The sequence below is a fragment of the Camelina sativa genome, chromosome 16, assembly GCF_030686135.1.
Source record: "Camelina sativa cultivar CO46 ecotype springtype chromosome 16, ASM3068613v1".
In the NCBI taxonomy this organism is placed as follows: Eukaryota; Viridiplantae; Streptophyta; class Magnoliopsida; order Brassicales; family Brassicaceae; genus Camelina; species Camelina sativa.
Genome location: NC_141895.1, coordinates 28,751,654 through 28,768,860, shown reverse-complemented (window position 1 = coordinate 28,768,860; position 17,207 = coordinate 28,751,654). Strand labels below are relative to the sequence as shown.

At 36.3% G+C, this 17,207-nt stretch overlaps 5 protein-coding genes, 1 non-coding gene and 2 pseudogenes across 7 annotated transcripts; 4 read left to right on the top strand and 4 right to left on the bottom strand.

Moving 5' to 3' along the window:
* LOC109129686 (putative defensin-like protein 146) lies at positions 1-863 on the top strand. Its single transcript, XM_019238274.2, has 2 exons — positions 1-130; positions 567-863. Exons 1-2 carry the CDS (start codon positions 70-72, stop codon positions 740-742), a joined length of 237 nt encoding a protein of 78 aa, XP_019093819.1. The 5' UTR covers positions 1-69; the 3' UTR covers positions 743-863.
* A 1,537-nt stretch (positions 864-2,400) lies between these two features.
* LOC104752614 (uncharacterized) lies at positions 2,401-3,525 on the top strand. Its single transcript, XM_010474804.3, has 2 exons — positions 2,401-2,674; positions 2,776-3,525. Exons 1-2 carry the CDS (start codon positions 2,563-2,565, stop codon positions 3,369-3,371), a joined length of 708 nt encoding a protein of 235 aa, XP_010473106.1. The 5' UTR covers positions 2,401-2,562; the 3' UTR covers positions 3,372-3,525.
* On the bottom strand, positions 3,438-4,389 carry LOC147926060 (uncharacterized; annotated as a pseudogene).
* Positions 4,390-6,092: 1,703 nt separating this feature from the next.
* Positions 6,093-6,165, bottom strand: TRNAA-UGC (transfer RNA alanine (anticodon UGC)). Its single transcript has one exon. It is a non-coding gene; the product is annotated as a tRNA-Ala (tRNA).
* Positions 6,166-6,345: 180 nt separating this feature from the next.
* Positions 6,346-8,106, bottom strand: LOC104752613 (MD-2-related lipid-recognition protein 3). The gene is made up of 4 exons (XM_010474803.3): positions 7,737-8,106; positions 7,402-7,509; positions 7,141-7,319; positions 6,346-6,673 (listed from the first exon to the last, which is right to left on the bottom strand). The coding sequence occupies exons 1-4, from the start codon at positions 7,831-7,833 to the stop codon at positions 6,560-6,562; spliced, it is 498 nt and encodes a 165-aa protein (XP_010473105.1). The 5' UTR covers positions 7,834-8,106; the 3' UTR covers positions 6,346-6,559.
* Positions 8,107-8,846: 740 nt separating this feature from the next.
* LOC147926059 (pentatricopeptide repeat-containing protein At3g29230-like) lies at positions 8,847-10,871 on the top strand (annotated as a pseudogene). Its single transcript, XR_015584538.1, has one exon. The product of XR_015584538.1 is annotated as a pentatricopeptide repeat-containing protein At3g29230-like (transcript).
* A 65-nt stretch (positions 10,872-10,936) lies between these two features.
* LOC104752612 (non-specific lipid transfer protein GPI-anchored 12-like) lies at positions 10,937-12,332 on the bottom strand. Its single transcript, XM_010474801.3, has 3 exons — positions 11,739-12,332; positions 11,359-11,412; positions 10,937-11,214 (listed from the first exon to the last, which is right to left on the bottom strand). Exons 1-3 carry the CDS (start codon positions 12,103-12,105, stop codon positions 11,102-11,104), a joined length of 534 nt encoding a protein of 177 aa, XP_010473103.2. The 5' UTR covers positions 12,106-12,332; the 3' UTR covers positions 10,937-11,101.
* Positions 12,333-12,561: 229 nt separating this feature from the next.
* Positions 12,562-16,857, top strand: LOC104752611 (serrate RNA effector molecule). Its single transcript, XM_010474800.3, has 12 exons — positions 12,562-13,176; positions 13,396-13,496; positions 13,775-13,832; positions 14,201-14,275; positions 14,361-14,435; positions 14,528-14,575; positions 14,703-14,771; positions 14,858-15,646; positions 15,728-15,767; positions 15,894-16,162; positions 16,254-16,406; positions 16,535-16,857. Exons 1-12 carry the CDS (start codon positions 12,782-12,784, stop codon positions 16,593-16,595), a joined length of 2,133 nt encoding a protein of 710 aa, XP_010473102.1. The 5' UTR covers positions 12,562-12,781; the 3' UTR covers positions 16,596-16,857.
* The last annotated feature ends 350 nt before the right edge of the window (positions 16,858-17,207 follow it).

The window sequence follows — 17,207 nt, the reverse complement described above, 5'->3', positions numbered from 1 at the left end:
GTTAGTATTTCTTTTTTTTTTTTTTTTTACTTTTAAAACACCATCAATTATTCATTCATAAAATCTACGATGAAGAAGACATTCCAACTATCACTCACCATTCTAACTTTCTTCATCATTCTTGAGCTAGGTTTGTATTTAGATTTAATATGCACCTTAATATATTACATATACATTTTTCAACAGAAACTAATAATGAATATCATAATATTTCTAACCTTCTTTCAACTATACAATTTCTTTAAAACATCAAATCAATTTTTTTTATTATGAAAAATAATTTGTTAAAAATATAACTATCATAATATGAACTGATTAAATAAACTTCCATTCTTTTTTTTATTAGTTATTTAGCTTTGTTTTGCATGAAAATAAGTTTCAAAATTACAATTGTCTTCCTAATTAAATCTATATGATATTTTCCTGTTACATATATATAACTCTTATATTTTTAGTTCTTATGTTAGGTTTTTATCTAGAATAATAAATGTATCACAAAAAAATATATTTGATATATTAAACTTTGTTACACAAAACTCCTTAAAACTAAATACTACACAAAACAGGAGTGTTGGGGAATATGCAACAAAGAAGACCAGCACAATGCTATACTAATATTCCAAACAAATCCGGAAAATGCGTTCCTGCAGAATGTAAAGCTGCGTGTACGAAGATGCACAAGGTCAGTGCAAGTATTTGTCTACCTCCTGGGAAGTGCCGCTGCTATTATTTTTGCTCTTAATTTATTTTTATGACAAAACTTGAGTTATATTGTATTCAATCAGAAAATAACTAATAAAAATACTGATATATACTTATAATATACCTTGTAATATGGGTGTTTAAACTGTGGTTGAGTAAAATATAGTATGCTTTTACAATATTATGGTGAAACGAATATAAAGATTTTGATTTCTACACCACAATTGAGAAATTTAAAGATTTTCCAAATTCCCTATAGATGAAGCTCTCCAAGCTATTACAACTTTGGAGATTTATTAGCTTAAGATTACAAACTTCTGCACTTCATAGATTCTAACTAGTTCTTTGGAATCATGAAAACTGATTTTTCTTATAAAAGCTCTGGATTAAACAATAAATGAAGAAGCAGAAAACCTAAATAGCATACGCTTTCATTCATAAATGTAAAGATTAAGACTGTGTCTCCTCTCCAAGGTTTGCAAAAGGTATTCTTTCCAGTGGCGAATTCCTAGCTCAAAAGACCTTTTTGAAGATCGAGTCGTGGAAGACGTTCATGACTAAAGCTATAAATTAATACTTTTGGAATGCTACAGGGTTAACAACAAAGCTCAAGCCAGTCACATCTAGGGAACATGGATCAAGAAGGTTCCACATAACTTATAAAGCTTATCAATATATACAACCAATAACATGTGAGCTTTTGCACAAACAAAAAAAAAAAAACATGTGAGCTTGGTCTCATTATTTATAGCATAAATCCTCTAAACTGATTTTTCACAATTCATCACCGATAAATGTGGCGAGTACCATACCGTTCAGTTGTCATCAAGGTCTCAAAGCCAAAGCGTGCAATCACAGTAAATCCGACATCGAATCATACTTTGAATTTTTAGTTATCACCTCGCATGTATTGTACGTTAGATAACACTTTGTGTCTTAAATTCAATTTATCAGTCTAATAACACTTCAGGGCTTAAATGTCGAGTTATCACCTTGCGTATACAATAATTCCAAGTAATTAACATCAAGATATAATTTGAGTTATCTCACATAAACAGTCATAGACGCACCCAAAAAAATCAAGGCCTAATACGAATTAAGAAAAAATAGCATCATTGTTTTTAACTTTTTTTTACGTCAACATTTATTATGTATTGCAAATTATGAGAACGGTTAGATAGACGATTCTACCACAAACAATTCTTTTCGACTCTGTTGTGCATGCCTTATGTAGTGTAGTAACAATAATTGTGGACTTGTCACATAGCACAAAAACACTCTCTTTTAGAATGTAGATGATTTGAATACCATATTGTTAGAACTGGAATAATACTTTCTTACCAACGATTCATCGGTTATTTATATAATCATAGTTGATAAGTAAAACTAATTGAAAAGATTTACATATGGAATTCATTGGCTTGAAACATTAACAATAATATCTTACTAGTAAAATCCTTAGGAGAGGCATCAAATTGGGTTTACTTTTGTAGATGTTTTCACACGTTGTCTCTGATAAATTTAGGAGAGACATTAGATTATTAAAGAGAAAAGCATCATCCTCGTTGGTCCTTAAATCCCCTCAAAGCAAAGCATTACTCCCTCTTTACAAAAATATATATTCTTCACTTTCTTGACATTGGAACATAAAGCTATACAAAATGCATATAAAAGAGAAGAACTATACAGAAGGCGATCACAACAGTTAGGCAAAGTTAAGGAATAACCCAACTTCAAAGAAAACAACTTATAAGAAATAGTTTCTTCATTGGTATATAAAGAAATCGCTTAGATACTCTCTTACATATCAACATAACACAAAATCTTCTTATTCCAAATTCAAATCAAGAAAATCAAGAGATGGAGAGAATTTCTGAACATGCTATCGCTAATCGCATCTACGATGACTTCGAGCCGCTTTCGAACTGGAAAACTGAACAGGGATTTGAAGCTCTCACTGTTTACCTTCCAGGTTTGGTTGCTCAACAAACTCTAGCATTTTTTTAGTCGTAATTTTTTTGGTTTATTAACCAGTTCTTGATCAATTGTGTAACGAGTTCTTGAAATAAACAGGGTTTAGGAAAGAGCAGCTTAAGGTACAAATAACCACCACGAGGAAGCTGAGAGTGATGGGAGATCGTCCAGCAGGAGCCAACAAATGGATCCGTTTCCGCAAGGAGTTTCCTATTCCGCCAAACGTCGACGTTGACTCTGTCTCTGCCAAATTTGAAGGCGCAAATCTCGTTGTGAGGCTTCCTAGACCTGAGCCAATGGGGAAACAAACTTCACCTAGTGGTACAACCGCAAAACCTCCTCTTGTTCCTAAGGATAAATACAAGCCTCCTAGCCCGGCAGCGAAGGAAAAGGTTCAACCGTCAAAGGAAGCAAGAGAGAAAGAAGCGGAACTAGATCAAAAACAAGCCGAAAAGGTTCAATCGCCAAAGCCAGAAAGAGAGAATGAAGAAGCTCTTAAAGTTGCAGCGAAGGAAGGAACACTTAACCAAGATTATAGAAGTAGAGTGAATGCATACAAGGAGAATCTTGGAGGGTATATGGCACTGATGAAGAATAACAGAACAGCACTAACGGCTGGTTTGGTTATTCCCGCGGCTGCGGTTCTGTTGCTATCTCTTGGGTTCTATGCCGGCCAAATGTTTATTTCTTACTAACCTAGTTGCATAATTCTCAATGAGAGATCAAAATGTATTAAAATTTGCTAATACCACAAATCATACTAATAAACAAAAACATCTCCTGCATCATGTTGTTCTGAAACATCATTAAATAGTTTCCAATAAAACACATTTTCCCAAAACAAACAAACTTACCAATCTCACCTAAGACAAGACAGCTACAAATTAACCAGCTTATCAATTGTCTGGTTCTTTTGTAGTCTTACCTCCAACTCTTTCCACTGAGTCATGCAAAGAATATGGTCATGAAAATTTTCATGATCTTTGAGCCTAGTCGAAAGATTTCTCCAGTCTGTACCCCGTTGTTGCCAAGTTACCACCGCCATGTTTCTCATGTCTGAACAACTTGCAGCAAAAACAGAAAACTTTATCTAAAGATTCGGAGTAAACCAATCATCTCCGATCTTGTTTTTCTCCATTGACCATATCTCTTGTGTAGAAAGCTTGCGAGAAATGCCTACCGATACCATCCTTAGGAAACTCATAATCAGTCGATAGCCTTGTCGTTGGACCGTTTTTAACCAATAAATCTCTCATCTTCATATCAACGTTTCCCCAGTTTCCAGGATCAGAGACATCTTCAATTATATGATTCTTCTTTTCTTCACTTCCCTCGCCTCGATTCACAGCCCGTTTTTGCTCATCATTGTCTTTACCTTCATCAAAATGTTCAGGAACAGCGTTGCTCTGACCAAGAACATCTTCACATATATGTGTCTTCTTCTCTTCACTTCCCTCGCCTCGAATCAGAACCTGTTTTTGCTCACCAAAATGTCCAGGAACAACGTTGCTCTGACTCTAACCAATAACATCTTCTTCACTGTCGCTTTTTCGAGACTCCACTAGCACTGTTTCAGAATGTTCGGGTTTCTTCTTGACAAACTTAAGAATAGCATTGGCTTGGGACTTCAAAAACTTTTGCAGATCTTTCTCTTTTTTCTTTTTAAAGCTCCAGATGGCTGTTTTCTCATACTCAGTGGTAGCATTTTCCTAATGTTTCTACATATATAAACAACAGAAATGTATTATTCATAAAGACAATAAAAAAAACAACAAAAATGTATTCATAAAGACAATTAAAAAAAACTAATTATAGTTTACTCCAAAGCTATCGATAATTAAAAATGTAAACAGACTGTTACTACTAAACAGTACAACAAGCTTATTAATTATTATTATACATCTCACACAAATCAATAAAGGGCGTTGCAATTGAATATACTCTCTCCGTTTCAAAATATAAGATGTTTTGAGTAAAAACACGCAGATTAAGAAATAACCACGTTAAAAAAGTTTAACCAATTATAAACAAGACTGCATAAAATAAATAATAAAAAATAGAAAAGTAATCTAAAAGTTACTTAAAAAGTTGAAAACATTTTATATTATGAAACAAAGAAAAATCTCTAAAACATCTTATATTATGAAACGAGGGAGTATTTGGCTGCAGCATATGATCAATATTCTATAACTCACACAAATGTATTCATAAAGACATTAAAAAAAAACCTACTCCCTCCGTTTCAAAATATAAGATGTTTTGAGTAAAACACGCAGATTAAGAAATGACTACTTTACAAAAGTTCAACCAATTATAAACAAAACTGTATAATATAAAATACTAAACTAATCTAAAAGTTACATAGAAACTTGAAAACATTCTATATTATGAAACAACAAAAATTTCTAAAACATCTTATATTATGAAACGGATGGAGTAATTCTTAACATTAAAGCCTGATTGAAAATGTAAAAGTACAAAGCTTATTTATTATTCTACATCTGATACAAATCAACAACGGTGTAGAAAATTGATTACATTTGGCTATAGCATCTCTAAAATTAACCATCGCAGTAAAGTATGAATCTTACTTACCAGATCAGAAGATGAAATGAAATCACTGCATCAGACGTCACCACAGAGAATCCACTTTGTTCGTCGTTTAGGGTTTCAGATTTTTCTTTTCATTTTGGTCTTTTATGGTAAAATCCTGAGTACATAAATGGTTGTAAAAAAAAAAAGGTTAAAGATTTAGCTTTTATAACTTGGGCCTCTTCGATGTGTTGTGGCCCAGTCGTGTTAGTATATGTTATCCACAAGAAACTAGAGGTGAGTACTTCAAGTTTTTTTTTTTTTTTTGATGTTTATTATACGAAAATAGTAAATACTGAGTTAGGAACCAACTACAATTTGGATATTAGTATGATCCGAAGTATTAACTCCTATAAATTACAGAATAAACAAAAATTAGGTTTGCCAGAAGAATGCTTCCATAATTCAAGTATATAATGAACCTCTAAATGAAACCAAAATATTTTTAAAATCAAGTAAACCAAAATATCAATCTTGTTATTTTTGACCCAAAAAAAAAAAAAAAATCAATCTGGTTATTCTGGTTTTCTTAAGCCATAGAGTTTCATTGTTTTCTTAAGTTTCATTGGCTTTAAAATTTAAAATCGTTGGTTTCTTGTTAATCTCAACCAAATCATGTGTGTTTCCAATCATGCTATGAGCTTCCCGTGTTCCTTTAAGTCATTAGGCAGTTTTGTTTTTTTGTCATCACCGGAGCCCACTGAACCATCTCATGATGTCACAAACAACAAACGTTAACCTTTTGCTGTAACTCACTATTTCTTTCCACCATTGAAGATTAAATTGTATGTCTATATGTATAATTTTGTAATAAAAAAAGAAATTGGAGATGCGGGGGATCGAACCCCGTGCCTCTCGCATGCAAAGCGAGCGCTCTACCATTTGAGCTACATCCCCTTTTGTAATGTCGTCTATGCATTGTAAAATTAAAGTAATGACATAATTTTCCATATAGTTACTACTATGTTCTGGCTCATTAGAATTATAAATTTAATTATCAAATACTCTAAAAGTTGAAATCTCTAAGATCTGTGACTGTATTTGATCATTTTTATGCTCAGATTGTACTCGCTTGACTACTTTATAACTCTCTTGTTGCTCATAATTATTGTATCAGCAGCTTGGAAAAAAACCAAAGACGTGCTTGGCTCTTAATCTTATAGACCAAGCCAATGTTACAACAGAGAGTTATCTATTTTATTAGTTGGACAACACATGCAAAGGAAATGCAAGTAGCGAGAGCTAAAGAGACTGATATAACAAAAATACTTGGACACATCCGCCAACTTGACTAAGCAGAGACGACCAATGTGGGAGTTGGAGTAGGTAGTTTGAAGTCGACGCACATATTTATAATTGGCTCTTCCACGTACTTTTGGCGCAAAGAAACAGAGTACTTGAGTTCCTGCACAATTTCATTAGAAAAAACATAGACATGTGAAATGTCAGGTGAAACAAAACTGTTTAGGTAGGTTGGGTATGGTTTCTAAAACAAAATAATCCTTAAAAAAAAAAAAAAATTAGAAAACCAAGTCTTGGAAAAGATTTACTCCTTATAAATGTTAACCATTGAAAACACTAGATACATTCAATCACTTCTTAGAAAATGAAAAAAAATAAGTGATGTTTATGAATAAAGCCAAGTCTTGGATTTTTTTTTAAAAAACCCCAACCCATGTCAACTGGTTTAATTAGATCATCAGTTTTAGGGGTTTTGCCGGTTAACTGCGGTTAATTAGTTAGTCCAACCCGGCTGGACATCAGGTTGAACATGGTCCGTTTGGGTTTGGAAACATTAGTCCTAAGATTAAGGAAAAATCACATTCATGCATAATATTTTCTCCCTAAGCAAAAGAGTGTAAAAAAAGTTACCTCATCGAAACCAACATAAAGAACATCGGGAAGAGTCAATTCAAAGTTGGTACCAGCTTCAATCTCAGCTGCAGTGTTACATTTACTCACATCACAGATGTTGTAAGTTTTCAAAAGGCCAGTAAATTCCCCAGTCTTAAAGGTTACGTATACAAGGGTTCCCACGGTGATGTTTTTGTCTGTATATACATTGAAATAAATGTTGTAAAACTAAAAAAAAAACTAAAAAAAAAAAAAGAGTTTGGGAAGAAGATTACGTACTTGCAGAACCGTATACATGTATAGTCATGCTTGAACTTTCGTCCGGCCCAACCGACGGGTTCTTAGAGATCTCGATACGATTGACGTTACCGTAGTTGTTTCCATTTTCTGCAACAGTCGCACGCACAGATCAATCGTTGAAAGTTATAACTTATGAGTCTCGGTAGATTAAAAAATCTTGGATCTATACATCTTTCTTACAAAAAATAAGCCCAACCATTGTTTTAATTGATATGTCAAATTATTGGTATTTTTCCTGATTTGGTAAAGTTCTTGTATAGATGCTGTATACAATAAACACACAAAAGGAACATACGTAACAAATGGATACTTACTGCCGCAGTATTCGAAATCGATGGCCCCGTGCAAAGCCGGTAAGAAGAAGAGTGATGCGAGGAGGAGAAGCACGGGTTGAAGGTGAGACATCGCCATGAATCTACTGATCTTCAAATCTCCTTGGAAAGATATTTGTGTTTGGTTAGAGACAAAGAAGTCTTTTGATATATATGTTAATTATTCATCCATGCAAGATTTAGTTTATATAGTCCACAGTCTATAGAATTAGTGGATAGGCCATCATCATAAGTGGTATATTAGTATTATACAGTAATTTCCCACGATGCCGACATATAAAAAATATAAAAAAATCTCTCACGTTCGAGGCAGGAATCTTAAATTATTACTAGTAGTGTAAATGTGAATTATTAGTGCTCACCAACTTTTATTCAGAAGCACGTGATTCATCTCGGAGACCGAACCGTACTCGAGGTAGGGATAAAAGATTCGATTTGTTTTTCCCTACCATGTGGTTATGGGGTTTGCGAAAGATTTCCATTCATGAAATTTAGGTAAAAATATGACTGAACATATCTATCTTTTAATTTTTCAAACCGTTCAAATAAAATATTCAATCTATTTTTGAGGTTTCATCTAGTTCCTTAGTAAACTTTTTAACAATTTTTTTGTTTGTTGGTGACAGATTTAAAATTAAAACTACCATTGTACTAGTCTTTCGAGCAAGGCAGTATGGTAATATTTTAGAAACTAAAAGCGTTGCGCAATGGGGGTATATCCAAGGGGTCGTGGTTCTTAACAAGTCAAGCAATCAAATAAGATTTTTCAAAATAATGTTTTAGTATTCTTTATTTGTAATTGTAGGGTAGAAAAGAAAATTAAAGAATAAACAAATACGGTTAGAAAAGAAAAAAAAAACAAATACGGTTAGAATAGCACTGAAATCATTTTGCTGGACACATGGATGTTTTACGAGGCATGACAAAATATTTTCTTGTAGGTGCTGAGTTTTCAAGTATAGAGATATTTTTATGGTTATAATATTCTAAAAACATGTAAAAGTGTTGCTAATATTTTGCAATGCGATTGATATTATTTGCAGATAAAGTAGATAGAGATTCTTAAATAAGTATATAGAGATTCTTTTGAAATCAAAAACAAATGTGCGTGTGGATTGAGGCTGAGGCAGTGAGGCTTTTATAAAGCTGGCCCGCCCCCTTCCGTGTTTGAATATGTTACTAACAAGAAAACGTACAAATATGAATCTAGGATTATCCAGAAGATCAAGAGGAAGCTCAATTGCTCCTGATAAATTCATTAAATGCAGAGACAATCTCTCAAAACCATCACCAAGACTCTGGCCAGATGATCCCAAACCTCGTACCACACATCTCGACGATCTCCATCATCCGATACTCCAAAAGCTTGAATCTTTAACATCTGTGAATGAATTTGACCAAGTTTATTCCCAGATCCTAGTCTCTGGACTACTCCAGAACTCTCTTGTTTCAGGACGAGTGATTAAAAAGCTCTGCACATGTTTTGGTTTGGTTTCACGAGGTGTTTCAGTTTTCGATTCTGTCATTGAACCTGATGCGTTTCTGGGTAACACCATTTTGAGATGTTTCGTTAATTTAAAACAGCCCTTTGGTGCGTTGAGGTTTTACTACGACAAAAAATTGTTGGGAGATGTGTCTTGAGTAACCATTACACGTTTCCGTTAATGGTAAAGGTGTGTGTGGAAGCTGGATTGGTGAAAGATGGGGAAAAGATTCATGCTTTGGTTTCCAAGTACGGGTTTGATTCGGATTTGTTTGCTAGGAACTCGTTGATTCATATGTACTTGGTTTGTGGACGAGTCCGAGATGCGGAGAAGGTGTTTGATGGTGGGTTTATGGTTGATTTGGTTAGTTGGAATCTGATGATTGATGGGTATGCGAAGAATGGGAGAATGGATATTGCACGTGACTTGTTCGATGAAATGCCTAAGAGAGATGTTTTTAGTTGGAACTCTATGCTTTGCGGTTATGCGAGGATTCAGGATATGGAGGGGGCACGGTATTTGTTTGAGACTATGCCTGCTCCTGATGCTGTTTCTTGGAACTCTATGATCGACGGTTACGCGGCAGTGGGAGATGTAACAATGGCGCGCGGATTTTTCGATAAAATGCCACGAAGAAATGTTGTTTCTTGGAATACTATATTGGCTCTTTATGTTAGGATCAAGGATTACACAGAATGTCTTAGACTTTACGAAGTAATGGTGGATAAAGGAGATGGGTTGAAGCCAAACAAAGCGTGTGTCATGAGCGCCTTGACTGCTTGTGGATATTTAGGCCGGATTGAGATTGGTAGGCAGATCCATTCATATGTGACAAGCAGTAAGATTAAACCTGATGTGCTTCTTTCAACTGCTCTGCTTACAATGTATGCTAAATGTGGTGCAATGGATATGGCTAGAGAGGTTTTTGATGGGATGGAAGAGAGAAGCATCGTGTCGTGGAACTCTATGATCATTGGTTATGGCATGCTAGGGCCTGGAGAGAAAGCCATAGAGATGCTTGTCGATTTGGAAAAGGATGGCAACGTTTTCCCGAATGGTGCTACTTTAGTTTGTGTTTTGTCTGCATGTGCAAATGCTGGGATGGTTCTAGAAGGTTGGTGGGCCTATGATCGGTTAACACGAATCTATAAAGTTGAACTTAAATTAGAGCACCATGGCTGCTTGGTTACTCTCCTTGGCCTAGCAGGCTTGACTAAACACTCGGAAGAACTAAAAGAAAAGTCCACGTTTGTTCTCTCTTCTCGTTGGACACTCGAGAATCCTCACATTGGAGAATCTTGGCGAAGCGGCTCATGAGATTGCAGCCAAATGACATAGGGCCATATGTGCTACTGTCATATATTTACGCTGTTGATGGAAAGTGGGAGGAAGTGGAGAAAGTGAGGAAGATGATGGATGAGAAAAAGCTGTGTATAGGAAGTAACTCACGTTACATGACCAGTGTTGTAGACTCTATGTTGTGTGAGATGGGCTCTGAATTAAAGATTGTGAAGTAATGCAGAATATGGTAGATGATGATAATGTTTTATTTTTCAGATTCTAGCATCATATCTTGTCTTCCACAGATTTCCAAACACACTCAATTAATCTTTCCAATGGTACAGTTTGCAAATTCGTTGTTGTCGATGCTACTGCAAATTTGAGCTTGGATCTTACGAGTTCAAGGGTCATCATTGATTTGTATTTGAAAGATGGAAGATCTTTATTCATAACATCCATAACTTAAGCTCAGTAAACTACATACAGTGTAAAAATAATATAGAACCCAAGTTCCATAAAAAAAAAGACGTGAGAAGATAGTAGAGAATATATGCTGCATCACCTAGTGAAGTTATGTAATCCTCAGAATAAAGAAAAATACATGAATAATATAAAGGCTAAGGAGTTCAAAGCTACTCCATAATCTTTAGAAGTCACACCACCATTTTTCCTATCTTTCTTTGACCCTTCAGGACCTTAAAAAATTCAATCACATATAAAATATTAAAGACCAAAATAATCTTTATGCTTTTTAAACTATAATAAGCACATAACATTTTGTATTTTTTTTTTCTTGAACTGAACTCAAAACTAGACTTCAACTAAAATAATAAATCTACCTTCAGTGGATGAATCTTCACTTCCGGCTGGAGAGATAGTCGGAAAACCCAGAACTATTATTTATATAAAAAACAATTATTTATATTAAACAAATAATTATTTTCAAAATTTAATAAATAAATAAATAACAATTAATTCCAGCCAAAAGATTGATAAATTTGTTAGTTTCTTTCTTTTTTATTACAAAGTGGTAAATAATTTCTTGTTACTTTTATTTAGAATTATTTCCTTTTAGATTTATTTGAGCATCACTCAAGTAGTAATCTAATTAGTGAATGTAGGAAGTGAGAGGTCCCGCTAAGCCGTTAGATTGGATTTGATCGAATCAGACGGTCCAAATTACATAGGAAAAGTAGGTGTACGGAATGAGTAAATGTACCTGAACACAAACTAGGAGATGGAGCTTTCACACCGCAGATGGTTGAGAGTTGCTCAGCTCTTTGCTTATCAAGCTTAACTCCAAAACGCGGCGACGCGCCACCGCCGAGAAGATTACAAACGCACTCAGGCGAGCTTTGAACCATCCAAGCAAGCTCAGGGCAACAAGCAGCTTCAGGCTTGATCTCATTGCTTCCCACTTGAACGTACGAGAAGCAGTCCGATACGTTTAGCATAGATACTAGACAGTTCGCCGGAGATGAAGAAGGTCCATCGGCTGCGGTGGGTTCTGGTGCCGGAGGAGTCTGACCGGAGCAGAGAGTGAGGAGGAGGAGGAGGAGGACGGCGGTAAAGTTGGCGGTGAGCATTTTGGTGGAGTGTGATTGGATCTGAGATTTTTGCACTCAAATGTTTTTTGGAGATTTAATTTTTTTTTTTTTTTTTTTGATATGGACAAGTTAACTGTAAAGTGATGGTAGACATGTCTTTATTTACATTCTGTTTTTGTCTCTTTGTAAATGTAGTTTAAAGTTTCCTATAATTTATTAACTTCAATGGTGTAAAGTTAAAAACAATCTAAACCGGCTGAATTGTTGTATCTGATTAAACTTTTTTTTTTGGGGTGATTTTAGTTTAGAGATGACTGAATTTTAACTTAAGATAAAAAATATTAGAGATGACTAACTAATAAGAAATATTCAACTTAAATGGCAAAACTGAATATTTCTTATTATTAAATCAAATTACACGTTGAAAACAGAAAAAAAAAAAAAAAAAAATCAAATTACAGTACACTACAACTACTGCCAGTATGGGTTAAAAATACTGTGGACCAAGATATTATGTGATTGTGGTTTGGTTAACGAAGAGATTGAAGTCGAGCCGAAAAAAAAGAAGACATTTTGATTTTTATGAAGACTAAGATGGGCCTGAAAGGCCAACTTGAAATTCACACTAGTAAAGGTAGAAGAAAGGCTTTGGAGTGTATCGTCGTTGAATAAAACCGTAGATTTCCCGAAATAGGGTTCCGATCATCTTCTCCAAATGGCCGATGTTACTCTTCCTCCCACTGATTCCGTCGACAACAGCCTCCCTGAGAAATCGATCTCTTCCTCACCGCCTCCTCCTCCGCCTTCTTCCTCTCTGCCGCAGCCGGAGCCGGAACAGGAACAGCCTCCGCAACGCCGTGAGAGAGATTCACGGGAGCGGCGTGACGACAGAGACCTCGAACGACGTGACCGTGACCGTTCGCCTCTCCCACCGCCTCGTAGGGATTACAAGAGACGTCCTAGCTTGAGTCCTCCGCCACCGTACAGAGATAGGCGCTACTCTCCTCCCCAGCGTCGCTCGCCTCCTAATAAACGTTACCGCAGGGACGATAATGGCTATGATGCTCGCCGTGGCGGTAACCGTGGTGGCTATGGGCCTCCCGACAGAAGGTAATCTTTATCATCTCTTGTGCTCATTGATTTTTTTTGGATCTTCTTCTTTGCTGTACCACATTGCTCACACTTCAATTGGATTGTTGATAATATAAGTTGGATTTTATTGGAGATCAAACCACATTGATCATCCTCTTATATCAACGATTGTTATATATCTATATTTTTTTCGTGATTTCCTAATCTGTACTCAATTCTTCTTTTTTTGCATGTTAGATTTGGATATGAATATGGTGGAGGATATGATCGTGAAATGGGTGGGAGACCTAATTATGGTGATGAAAGGCCTCATGGCCGCTTTATGGGTCGCCATCAGGGTGAGACATCTCTTTCATATATTTCGAAAGTTGAGAGAACCACTTTGCACTTGTGAGACATGTTTAGATTACTGTCATTGGGCGTCCTTATAGATTGAAAACGTCTGGTTCATTTGACTAGCATAGTTCATAGTCATAGCTTCATATTTTTCTCTCTATCTGCTGTGGATTGGATACAGTTTGAGTATTCCAATTCGCAATTCTATTTGTGAACAAGCAATCTATTTTAGGAGAGTGATATCAATATCTACCTTTTAATTTTGTATTTCTTCTGGCAGAATGGGAGGGAGGACGTGGCGGGTATGGTGATGCTTCCAACAGTGGAAATACTCAAAGGTTAAGGATCCTTCATCTTTGTTCATTTTCCCTTTGTATTTCATGGGATTTGCTCTCTTTGTCCTATGTTGTGTTTATTTTTGGTAGTATATATATAATCTAGTAAATGTATACTAGGAGTTAAGAAATGTCTATCTTCTATGAGGCATCTATGTATTCTTCCTTATAGCTCCTGAAAGTTAGTGTGAATGTTTGAGAGACATTATTGATCAGTAATAGAAAATCATTTCTGAAACATGTGATGTTAAAGTCATCGTTTTTATTCCATTGTTCCTGTTGAGTACAAGATAACGCCTATATTCTGGTGCTAGTGTAACTTCCTTGCTGTTGCATTTAACAAGAAATATTGTCGTATTTCCTTTATCCAGGGATGGATTGATGTCATACAAACAATTTATCCAGGAGTTGGAAGATGATATATTGCCATCAGAAGCTGAGCGCAGGTATCATTATAACTGCAATTTAGTCTCGGTGCTTAATCAGTTGTCGTGTAAAGCTGCTGGGTTAATACCTTTTGTCCTGATGCAGATATCAAGAATATAAGTCAGAGTATATTACAACACAGAAACGCGTCTTTTTTAACACTCACAAAGAGGAAGATTGGTGAAGTCCACTATCTGTTTATATCTCTTACACTATTTTGGGTTATTCTGCAAGCTAACCTATTAACATGCTTATGTATTTTATGCATCCAGGTTGAAGAATAAGTATTATCCAACAAACTTACTTTCTGTCATAGAAAGGTGAGTTCATGAGCATTTCCCACAGTTTGATTGATGTAATATTGATACTATTCGCTGATCTCTCGTACTTGTTAGTACAGTCTTGTAGTTCAAAACTATGTTTCTGACTGTTCTTTCAAATTTTCAGGAGGAATGAACTTGCACGGAAGGTGGCGAAGGACTTCTTACTTGATTTACAGAGGGGGGCGCTAGATTTGTAAGATCAATTCCTTGGCCATTACTCTAGTCACAAGTCACCATTCTGTCATCTCTAAAAGCTCAGTTTCCCTCGATCTGTTCCAGAGGTCCTGCAGTGACACCATTGGATAAATCCAGCAGGCCCAGTGAGCAAAATTCTGAGGATGAATCAGCTGGTGGTAAAAGAAAAAGACATGATAGGGTGGGAGCTAAAGAGGCTGACCTTCTTTCAGCTGCACCAAAAGCACCCAGTTTCATTTCTCATCCAAAGAGAATCCTAACTGACATTGAACAAGCACAAGCACTTGTGCATAAGCTAGACTCTGAGAAACGAATTGAGGAGAATCTTTTAACAAGTTCAGAAACTGATAAATCAGGTAGAGAGAAGTTACATAGTGGTTCGACTGGTCCAGTTATAATCATTAGGGGGTTGACATCTGTGAAAGGCCTTGAGGGTGTTGAATTGCTTGACACACTTGTCACATATCTCTGGCGTGTGCATGGTGTGGATTATTACGGAAAGGTTGAAACAAATGAAGCTAAGGGTCTGCGGCATGTGAGAGCTGAAGGTAAAGGTTATGATGCAAAAGGAGATGAGAGTGAAAGTAAATTTGACTCTCATTGGCAAGAGAGGTTGAAAGGTCAAGATCCCTTGGAAGTGATGGCTGCTAAAGAGAAGATAGATGCTGCGGCTACTGAAGCTTTAGATCCACATGTTCGAAAGATTAGGGATGAGAAGTATGGTTGGAAATATGGTTGTGGAGCCAAGGGCTGCACGAAGCTGTTTCATGCTGCTGAATTTGTGTACAAGCATCTCAAGCTGAAACACATTGAGCTTGTCGCGGAGCTGACCACCAAAGTGCGGGAAGAACTGTATTTTCAGAACTATATGAAGTATGTAGGGTTTTTCTCTTGGACTCCTCTACTATCATTTATGACGGGATCCTAATGATAAAATCATGTGCCATTTTGCAGTGATCCTAATGCTCCAGGAGGACAACCAGCCATGGGCCCGGTACAAGATTTTTTATTTGGTTTATCATTTAAAGGAATGTTGAATAGTCTGTACTGGTTTTGGATTTTCAAGTGTTATAGGGTTTTTTTGAGTGTTACTTATGTGGGTGATATATACTTTTGACAGAGAGATAGACCTATGAGACGTAAACCAGGCATGGAGCACAGACTTAGGGATGATCGTGGTGGACGCAGAGAGCGTGATGGACGTGCTAATGGAAATGACAGAAATGATCGGTCGGAGGATCAACTGGGAGGTGACGGTGATGGTACTGATGGTGGAAATCCTGTGGAAGGTAGGTACGATGCATTTGGTGGACAAGGTGGAGTTCATGTTCCTCCCTTCTCATCGGATATAAACGCACCACCAGTGCTGATGCCTGTTCCTGGTGCCGGGTAGGTTTAATAAAAGCCTACACTAAACTATACTTTCCCATCCTCAGATTAAATTTAAAGAGTTAGGGTGTGTGAATGATGATTTGGGCAGGCCACTAGGACCATTTGTACCAGCACCACCTGAGTTTGCGATGCAGATGTTCCCAAGTGGACCTAATCCTTCTTTTGAAGGTAGCGGCAGAGGTGGACCCGCCCCTTTTCTTTTGTCTCCAGCCTTTAGACAGGATCCTAGACGGTTACGCAGGTAACATGGTTCATTCGATATGCTATGAGTATCTTAACACATTGCTTTCATTTTTTCATGGATCATATTTCAATCAAGATGAACAAGAGTGCAATGTCTTTAAACTAATGTATGAGAAAATGGTGCAGCTACCAAGACCTAGATGCTCCAGAGGAAGAAGTCACTGTTATTGATTACAGGAGCTTGTAGACAAGAGAGGGCTAGAGAGATGCTGAGTCTATACCTCCTACTCAATCGGTCGGGTTGGGTCAAAAGGCGAGCCAGCAGAATATGACAATTTACATGACATGCCCTTTGGTGATGTATTTTTTTCCTTCTGGTTCCTCCTAATTTTCCAGTCACTGAAGCGTAAAATACGCAACCCCATATATTTTCTTTTTTGGTTTTCATCTGCCTATTAATCTGTTAGACATTTACATAAATGAATGTGCATGAAAAATTAAAATGTCCATCAGAAGTTTTGTTTGTTTTGTTGTGCTTGTGAGTGCTTAGAAACCGTTATTAATATCAAGGCATGTCTCAAGCTGCGTTCTTACTTGAGCATATCTGGTAACAATGAAATCACCCATAATATGGTCACATTGATATATAGCAGAACATGTATGTCTGTGATGTTCTTGCATAGCAGGGACTTGTATGAAGGAAACAAAGATGTCGAAATCACAATGGATTTGTAAGAGGTGTGCATGACCATTGTACCATGCAGACATATTCCATAGGTTCGCTTGAGTCTGTATTTTGTCATCTTCAAAAACAATGGAGAGGTCACTCAAATTCCTCAAATCTAACCTAATCAAGTTC

Excerpts from the sequence above, each read along its gene's own strand:
- LOC109129686 (XM_019238274.2), top strand. The coding sequence starts at position 70 with ATGAAGAAGACATTCCAACTATCACTCACCATTCTAACTTTCTTCATC. Across the intron at positions 131-566 it reads CTTCATCATTCTTGAGCTAG|GAGTGTTGGGGAATATGCAA; the intron begins GTTTGTATTTAG and ends TACACAAAACAG.
- LOC104752614 (XM_010474804.3), top strand. The coding sequence starts at position 2,563 with ATGGAGAGAATTTCTGAACATGCTATCGCTAATCGCATCTACGATGAC. Across the intron at positions 2,675-2,775 it reads TCTCACTGTTTACCTTCCAG|GGTTTAGGAAAGAGCAGCTT; the intron begins GTTTGGTTGCTC and ends TGAAATAAACAG.
- LOC104752613 (XM_010474803.3), bottom strand. The coding sequence starts at position 7,833 with ATGGCGATGTCTCACCTTCAACCCGTGCTTCTCCTCCTCGCATCACTC. Across the intron at positions 7,510-7,736 it reads CGATTTCGAATACTGCGGCA|AAAATGGAAACAACTACGGT; the intron begins GTAAGTATCCAT and ends CGACTGTTGCAG. Across the intron at positions 7,320-7,401 it reads ACATGTATACGGTTCTGCAA|ACAAAAACATCACCGTGGGA; the intron begins GTACGTAATCTT and ends ATGTATATACAG.
- LOC104752612 (XM_010474801.3), bottom strand. The coding sequence starts at position 12,105 with ATGCTCACCGCCAACTTTACCGCCGTCCTCCTCCTCCTCCTCCTCACT. Across the intron at positions 11,413-11,738 it reads ATCTCCTAGTTTGTGTTCAG|TTCTGGGTTTTCCGACTATC; the intron begins GTACATTTACTC and ends TATAAATAATAG. Across the intron at positions 11,215-11,358 it reads TGAAGATTCATCCACTGAAG|GTCCTGAAGGGTCAAAGAAA; the intron begins GTAGATTTATTA and ends GAATTTTTTAAG.
- LOC104752611 (XM_010474800.3), top strand. The coding sequence starts at position 12,782 with ATGGCCGATGTTACTCTTCCTCCCACTGATTCCGTCGACAACAGCCTC. Across the intron at positions 13,833-14,200 it reads AACAGTGGAAATACTCAAAG|GGATGGATTGATGTCATACA; the intron begins GTTAAGGATCCT and ends TCCTTTATCCAG. Across the intron at positions 14,276-14,360 it reads CCATCAGAAGCTGAGCGCAG|ATATCAAGAATATAAGTCAG; the intron begins GTATCATTATAA and ends GTCCTGATGCAG.